Consider the following 9,250-nt stretch of genomic DNA (forward strand, 5'->3'; position numbering starts at 1 on the left):
GCTCCACCACTGGATCAGAAGTCGGTATTGGTGGTGCAATGGCAGCAATATAATCTTGTCTTCTTTTCTTTTTCTTGTAAACGAAGCAATCGTCATTGCATAGCTCCCACTCCTTCTCCCAGGCTGTTCCAGCCATGGCCAAGTGCCTCAAGTCAAAACTCAAATTTCAGAGAGTTTCGAATTTTGGAGGGCTTTCGAATTCCGGCAGTGTCAAGGTTTGAAACGGTGTCAGAGGCTCCCACTCCGGCAGATTAAAATCTGTAAATGTTAGAAAACGAATGGAACAATATATATTCATATATATACATATATATACGTATATATATAAGAAATGAGAAAAACTTATTCTTTTGAGCAATAGAGGAATTAACGGAGGTGCATTTTACGTCGTGAAATAGGTTTCGCACGCGTTTCGCTTAATGCGCGTGTTTCATGACACGCGTCGCGTTTCGGTTTTGTGAAGACGTTTTTTTGGGGGGGGGGGGGGCAAGTATGTAGGGGGAAGATGCGAACCCCAAATTCGGGCCGTCGGGGTGTAGAGAGAGGTTTGGAAAGTAGAAGCACTTGTTTATTTTGAACCTGAATCCCATTTCTGTCCCGATTCATATTCCTCTCCCAACCCGACGTGTTTCCAGCCAGCGCCATCAGACCTCTGCTTCCACGTGCTTTAAAACTTTGGCCTCCATTTCCATTTTTTCTGCATTTATCCGTTTTTATCGCCGATTGCCTCGCTCGCGAGCCGGGACCCGGGAGAGAGAGACAGAGGCAGAGGGAGGAGATTCAGGAGATGGGACTGGGGACGGGTGAGGAAGAAGCAAAGGCGGTCACAACGTCGTTAGATGATCTCATCGAAAAGGCAGGAGGATGCGCCATTGTTGACGGAGGATTTGCGACGCAGCTTGAAAGGCATGGTGCCTCCATTAATGATGCTCTGTGGAGCGCTCTTTGTTTGATCAAAAGCCCTGAACTAGTCCAACGGGTTTACTCTTCTCTTCATTTTTTTTTTCTCTTTCTTCATGGGTTCACTTCTTTATGCATTAATCAGTGTATGGACAAATATATGGAACTTGACTTATGTCTCCCATCCTAGTTGCATAAAGCATAATAGAGTTTTATTATGTCTTATCTTATAACGGCAATGGTTGAACATGAAGAGGCTCTGTTAACGTGTAGGTTCACCTGGAATATCTCGAGGCCGGTGCAGATATATTAGTAACTTCTTCGTATCAGGTTTGGGTGTCTACCCTTGTCGTTGTTCATCTTTTAATCTTATTATGCCAATCAATCTATTGTTTGTTTTAGCAACACTTGTTATACTACATTCTACATTCCTTGATGTTATCGTCTTTCTGGGTGTTTTCCATTTCTACAAATATGAGCATTTTTTGACACATCTCTACTCTGCTATACTAGACTTCTATCGTGGGTTAGATAGATATCTTTTAACTAGACCCTTTTTCTGTTCTGGCTTCTGATCGGCTTTCCAGGCAACAATCCCAGGATTTTTGTCAAAAGGACTATCCATTGAACAAGGAGAGGCTTTACTGCAAAAGAGTGTCAAATTGGCCGTGGAAGCCCGTGACAAGTTTTGGGACATAGCGCAAAAGAACGGCAAACATGGTTATAATCGGGCTTTGGTGGCAGCGTCTATCGGAAGCTATGGTGCTTATCTTGCTGATGGTTCAGAGTACAGGTGTTTGAATTTTTCTAGATGATACATCTCGGTTTTAAAACTAATATTATTTTCTTTTCGATGTAAATGGCTTCTTCAATATGCTCTCAGAATTATTACATATGATTGATTGGAAATTCATCTCATTTTCCGGTTTTGTTTGTATATGGTCCATCCAGTGGGTCTTATGGACCAGATGTGAGTATGGACAAGTTGAAGGATTTCCATAGACGGAGATTACAAGTCCTTGTAGAGGCAGGGCCAGATTTGCTAGCCTTTGAGACCATACCTAACAAAATTGAAGCTCAGGTGAGTTCTTTGCAGATTTCATTTTTGTAGATTTGTCCTTGTTATGTTAGTGGGTGACCAAAATTGCATTCGAAATCTCTGTTTTGTATGCATTTCTTTTGTCATTACAGATACCAGTGGTGTGTGAATAATTTATATTTACAATTTATTTGACTTATCTATGGATCTTTCATTCTTCCATAGTTACCGAGGAACTGTTTTATTTTCTTAATCCGTGGTTTTACCACCTTTGTTCTGATGGTATATTTACAACCTTGGTTTTCTGTAAGAAGTTTTCTTAATAGAAAAGATACTTGGAGCACTTTCTGATTTATTAATATATTTGATCTTCATGTGGCTGATGATAAACAACTTTTCTATTTGGTAACAAGCACAAAATGTGACGGAGAGTGCACTTTTAAATGACCCGATAGAAGAAACAAGTGGAAATTTTGTTCGGCAGTTCTGTTCTGTACTGTTACAGACTAATGCCTGATATTTTCTATTGATAATCTTTAGACATAAATGAGATGACCACATTTTAACTCCTTTTTTAAATATACCCCTTTATAGTGCCAGAAATAAAGGGTGTTATCAAATGCTTGTTGCTATAATGGAGTAGTAATAGATGGAGAAAACATTTTCTTTATATTTTCTATTGTGGATTGGCTTTACTGATGGAAATTCTCATCAATCATTCATTCTTGTTGCTAAAAACTGCCAGAGAAGATATAGTATGCTTATCCATACTTTGGTTCTCCATATTCCATCTTTAATCCCATCAGTGCTGTTCATTAGTAGCTTCTGGTGTGTGCATGTAATAATTATGAAATACCGCCCCCTCCCCCCCCCACCCCCCCCGAAAAAAAAAAAAAAGCTTGGGAACATTGAACCTAGCCCATGCATTTTCATATTTTTGATTAGTGCCCTTTCTCAATTCAGTCTCCTGTGTATCAAGTCTTTTGAGCTGTAACTGATCCAGTTTATAAGCTCTGAAGACCACACCACTTTGCTCTGTCTCTGACTCTCAGTATAGTTTTGTGGTAGAACCTTATAAATATTTATTGGAGCCATTTTAGTGCTAAATTTTGGATTAAGTTGTTTGACAGAGTTCTTTCAAAATCAAAAGTGATATTAATAGAAATATTTTTCTTTCATAGTAAGCATTGCTTACCTGAACCAGGTCCATAGTAACAAAAATTCACAGATACTTTTCACTTTAGGCTCAGTTTGGAAGGAGTACAGATACAAATATGTAGAGTGCAAAACCTTGTATTTTGTATGTATTTGCACTCTTTCCAAACTGAGCCTTAGTAAAATGGGGTATTATAAAAATTGTTGTCTTTCCATGGGATAGGGTCTTTTCCAGGGGTTGATGACCTACTCCAAAATGGCATGTAAATGTGCTTTGTTGGGATGGACATTGTTATGTAGACTGTTCCTGGTTTCTCCCCTCACAGTTAAGGTAGCTTTTCCAGTGTAGCAAGCAGGTGGATGCTTGGAAATATTTGGCCATTCACTATAGAACCCTTTTATCCTTTGGGATTGCTAATGTTAAGTGGCATAATTTTTTTTTTCAAAAATGTGGTGTGGATGCCTAGATGGTTTCTTCACCACATGTATGGTGTACCTCACACATTATAATAGCTCAATTTTGTTTTTTCTTGGTGATATATGATTTATATCAGCGCTAAGTTGCAGGTCCCAGAATCATTAATATTATTCCACCAGTAAAAAAAACTGAACCATTAATATTAGAGATCTACACTTAATTCAGGAACAGGATTCATCAGTTGACAACACATAATTTGGACTAGTATGATGATGGTTTCTAACTGTACGCATAGAAACTGAACCATTAATATTAGAGATCTACACTTAATTCAGGAACAGGATTCATAAGTTGACAACACATAATTTGGACTAGTATGATGATGGTTTCTAACTGTACGCATAGGAATTAATTTGTTATGCCTTTGGCTCAGAAAAGTAGTTTATCTTTCTAAATCTGAAAAATATATCAGTTTTTTATAGAATTTTTTTCAAATGGGTCCATGTTGTTATGGTATTTCATCTTTGTAATTCTTATTATTGTCATTAAAAAATCATGTTTGATCTTTGTTAATTATCAACAATGGAAAGAAAAAGCAATACATCATATTAACTCTTAGGCCCCATTTTGTTCGCGGGAATAGGGGTCTGGAATCAAAATTGGAATGGGCTATTCCGATTCTAACTGTTTGGTTGAGTGGAGTCGGAATCCCATTCCCATTCCTGCTGTAATGGCACCATTCCCTACCCCTCCCTTGAGAATGAAATCCCATTCCTGCTTATTCCAATTCCCATTTCCATTCCTGTCTGAACCAAACAAACTATGGGAATAGACCATTCTGATTCCAATTCCGACTGCGAACAAAATGGACCCTTAGTTTCCAAAAAAACATAGACTCTTCAAAAGTTGTTTCGCTTTTTATTATCCTAGCTTCTGAAAAGCTACATACAGGCCTGTGCTGAGCTGCTTGATGAAGAGAATGTCCAAATTCCATGTTGGATCTGCTTCAGCTCTGTAGATGGTGAACATGCTCCATCAGGAGAGAGCTTTAAGGAGTGTCTTGATATAATAAACACGAGTAAGAGAGTGAATGCTGTTGGAATAAATTGCACACCACCCCATTTTGTAGAAAATCTCATCTGCAAGTTTAGGGAGGTAAGCAAACAGGATTCCCGTTATAATAATTTTTATCCATATTGTTATATAATCAGTGTTTTGAGCTATACTTTCTTCTTCTTCTGCCCAGTCAACTGAAAAGGCCATAATTGTTTATCCCAATAGTGGAGAGGTATGGGATGGAAGAACAAAGAGATGGCTGGTAAGTGTAAGATTGAGCTATGACATCTGTTACTTTCTTATTTGTTCCAGAACAAATTTACCATGTTTTGCTCTTGAATATTACCCTTTACTCACTGGAAGCATATTAAAAGTAGCACGTGTTTTCTTGTTATCACTCTTGATGGTTTATTTTCTTGGAGTGAAACCTACTCATGATTTGTACCAATGTTTGTGCCTAGCCACATAGGTGGATGCATAAGGCAATATACCTTGCTTGACCCAGGCATGGCGCTTTCAAAAGGAACATGCCTAGGTTGAAGCACAAGGCAACCGAAGCACACTTTTTGTAATCCCTTTTGTTACTTAAGACTGCATTTGGTTGCAGTGCAAATCTGAACCAGATACAAATTTTGTACCCAGTTAAGTTTTGCATCTATTTGTTTGTAACTATGGTTCGTACTCCTTCATGATACAGAATTTGTATCTTTTTTGTTGCATTTGCACTCACTAGCAGTTCAAATTTTGCATCTCAAAAAACTGATACAAAATTTGCACCACCTTCCTCCAACCTTAATTCTATCTCAAGTAAAGTGGGGACAACATTATCTTTCTTCTTACCTCACTCCCAAACAAATAACCCTTATCCTCCCTCCATTTTCTTTCATGTAAGGTAGACCATATCAATTTCCTTCCTATTTTACTTTTCACAATCAAAGAAGATAAGGTCAAATTAGCAATAGTAGACCAGAATTTACACTCAGCCTATTTGCATTCCCATGCATTTACACCATTGCAAATGAAATTTGAACTGCAACCAAACTGGGCCTTATTTTTAAAGCGTTTCACACCTTTATAATGGTCTATTATCAACTTCTAGATAGACGTAAAATATTTTGGGTTTCACAAAATCGATTCTCCTGTATATACAAAATATTTTGGGATTGTTTTGCCTCGACACAAGGGACCATTCTCCAACTTCAGGTCTATCAACCCTCCACCTCCGTGAAGTCCCCAAGCTTCAGGCCTTATTCTATAGTTACCATGTAACTTTGAAATTTGATGTTGGCATTCTTTATGCTTTCATGGATTCGTACATTCTTCTATGTATTTGGATCATGGTGTTCTATAGATATTGAATTGTCAATGTTTTTATAAGATATATAGCTATGGATCATCACATTATGCCATTATGGAGGTTTATGTGCTTTTTATTTGATAGACTCCAGATTTGCATATTATTAATTTTTAAGTTCTTTATTTTTATGCTTTTGAAAAGTTGTGCCTTGCTTCATCTGGCATACTGCGCACATCATGCCTTGAAGAACCTAGGTAGTTTAATTTTTCCACTTCAGCAAAGTCCTTTGGGCTGATGCATTTATTCAACCTGTTCACATTGATTAGATCACTTTCTTATTATTATCAGATCAATTTCCTTGTAATTGATTCGCCTCTTCTTGATTTGGGTTGACAGCCTTCGAAGTGCTTTGATGACGAAAATTTTGAAATATTTGCAACAAGATGGCGTGATGCAGGAGCCAAACTCATCGGAGGATGTTGTCGAACAACACCTTCCACCATTCGAGCAATCTCAAGGGCTTTTAAAGAAGCATCCTGAGTTCCAATGTTTCGTTTTAAGAGGGTTCTCAGTCCAGTAGCCAAAAAAGAAGAGGGTACTCGGTAATTAGGACCTTACATGTCTTTTTCTTTTTTTTATTTAATTTATGGTAGAAGTACTTTTCATGTCTTTGTGATGTACATTCCTTGCCAATTTTATAATTTGCTTTGGTTCATGTGTTTGGCTACAACCCTCAACCCTCTAGGCTCTAGCGAAAAGTGCTATCGTCGTTTTGGCCTTTCTTTCAAGGCAAACAAACGAGAGTCTATTTTTCGGTATTGCATGAATTTGTATGTATAAGCTTGCAGAAAGACTGACAATGAATGGTGGATTGGAGCTGAGCCTTTTGGCCTTGCCAGCTTGGCAGCCATGTGTTTGTCCAAGTCGGGTTAGGTTCATTTAAGCCATTTTTTTAATATACTAGGAGTATTCATTATTTAAGACTGAAATTAGAAAATACACAGCAATCCAATGCTCGAAACCAGTTAGACTTCATCCGTTTTAGCTCATGTTCGGTAGTACCTAAAGGTAAAACTAGCGGAGAGGCCCCTGCGTTCAGTTGACCACATATGCAGTTAGTCAAGGGTAATTCTTTATAGATGATGGCAAAATGCAGAGCTCTTAAGGTTATGAGTTTAGTTAACTATTGAACCTGTATTTGTCTTCACTAAAATTCATTGCATTTTTGAATGGAGATCAGGGTTTACAACAAGGTTTGGCATAGTCTATATCGACTTCAAAACCCTTAAGAGGTATCCAAAGATATATGTCTACTGGTTCAGAGAATTACTTAACAGAAAGAAGCACTAAGCAAGCAGCACTGGCCAACCTCTCCCTCCTTATCCTTCTCTCACATGTCTTGTATGGTAGTCTTTACCAACTATTAGTACTCATGTGAAGAACACATGAAGGAGAGAGAGAAGCAAATACAAAAAAGCCAAATGTGGCAATCAGCTTCCCAAATAAATTGATACATGCAGTGAAAAGTGCTCTGCATGGAAATAGAGAAGATTTTACTCCTGGTGGACTGCTTTCATTAATAGGAAAAAGAAGAAGATATAATCTTTTGTGAAGTGCTCTTACCAAATAGCAAGCGAACTTCACCAAAAATTAAGTACAATGACACTCCCCACATCCAATTTAAGATCCCCCATTACAAAGACCCAACATTGCCCACAAGTTGTAACCACACCTTTCTGTTTACACCTTTAATTCTGTATATGCTAGCAACCTGTTCACAATCAATGAGCAAAATTCTGCAACTAGCATGCTTTTAGACATTGCTTTATCTTACAAAATGTGTCTTTCTCTCTTTATATGGTGTTAAAATCTCTCTCCTCTCTCTCTCTCTCCTTTGAGTTTCTTACCACACCTCATATTGGAGAGGTTGATAATATCTTGCTTGACTGAGAATGATCGGCCTTCTGAAGTGTTGAACATAGAAAAGAAGAAATCCCACATAAATTTTGTCATACTACATCAAATGAACAAGTGCTTCATGTCTTACTCATGTTCTTTACTTCTTTATACATCAAACAAATACTTGGAAGCCGGAAACCCCTTGATTTCAAATAATCTAACATCAAAATACTACTCAAGAACAATAATCATGCAACAGCCTCAAATGTAGGAAGAACTGGATTTCCCAATACCCTCTTAATATAAGATCCTTCAACCTAACTTCTTGTAAACACCTTCTAAAACGGCTTAACAGAAAAAGTTCCCATCCACACAATCTTGCATTTAGTTCATTAATATCCACCTTCAGTGCTTCCAATATTAAAAATAAAACAGAAAACTATTCCAATTCTCTATCTAATATAATATGCCTGAATATCAGACTCCACACAACCTATTCATACCCCTCTTTTCAAAGCATTGACTTACTGTAGTGCTCTTGTGCTCAGCCTTTACAATCTTGGACAAATGTCACCAAGTCTTCCTTCCCCATACCATTCAGATTCCTAAAATCTCTCTGGTACATCTTCGAAAGAGATTACTATCCACAGTAAACAAAAAAAGCACACATACTCACATAGCAGATTACTTGCGGGAGTAATGGTACACCTGTTTGTTGAAACACCAACTATAGTTAAATATTTGATTCCATTATCGTATTTTAAGCCAATGTCTATGTGGCAGGGCCACAGGGGTGTCAAGCATCATAAGTAACTTCTGTTATCTCTGTAAAAGGATCAGTGGAATTCCCTAACTTTAGCACTTAGTCCAATCATTGTAACTAAACAGCCAATTTGTTGAACTTCCCAACAATGTACAAGGCACTTACAAAAACATTAAGGGAGGAGAATAGATTGTTGATTGGAACAGGTACCTGGACTCTGGAGTTCATATACCCGGGAAAAATGGGTTTGGAGTACCTAGCATCCTGACCTATAAAACGAGAGGCTACCAACTGCTAACGAGGGTACATATACTAAGAGGAAACGAAAAGAAATTAAAGCTCTTTACCAAGCCTCAAAACACTTAAAAAGGAAAGAAAAAAAAGAGTTCGGTTGTGGTGGAAATCAGTTGCCAATAGGAAGGGAGGAGTTACTTAGATATCACCCAAAAATATCAGAGAAATCCATATACTGGTTGTCTTCTTGAAATACTTGCTATCACATGCCAAAGCACATGTACTAGAAGAACCCAAGCAACAACCAGAAGAACCCAGGCAACAACTAGTAATTCCAAAAAAAGGCATTCATATGCAGGCATTCTGTGTCCAACATTACTAAAGCCTAATTCCAAAACTCAGCATAGAAACACATCCTATCCATATAATATAAGTCTGAAATCTAAAGACATACTTGAGATAAAAAATGAGACGGGAAAAAACAAAGAA

General features: G+C 37.7%; 1 protein-coding gene across 1 annotated transcript; it reads left to right on the plus strand.

The window, feature by feature from the left end:
• Positions 1-467: 467 nt before the first annotated feature.
• Positions 468-6,580, plus strand: LOC104602967 (homocysteine S-methyltransferase 1-like). The gene is made up of 7 exons (XM_010266846.3): positions 468-979; positions 1,174-1,230; positions 1,488-1,693; positions 1,852-1,981; positions 4,464-4,667; positions 4,759-4,830; positions 6,262-6,580. Exons 1-7 carry the CDS (start codon positions 788-790, stop codon positions 6,403-6,405), a joined length of 1,005 nt encoding a protein of 334 aa, XP_010265148.1. The 5' UTR covers positions 468-787; the 3' UTR covers positions 6,406-6,580.
• Positions 6,581-9,250: the final 2,670 nt, after the last annotated feature.

The sequence above is a fragment of the Nelumbo nucifera genome, chromosome 4, assembly GCF_055504915.1.
Source record: "Nelumbo nucifera cultivar China Antique chromosome 4, China Antique-T2T, whole genome shotgun sequence".
Taxonomy (NCBI): Eukaryota; Viridiplantae; Streptophyta; class Magnoliopsida; order Proteales; family Nelumbonaceae; genus Nelumbo; species Nelumbo nucifera.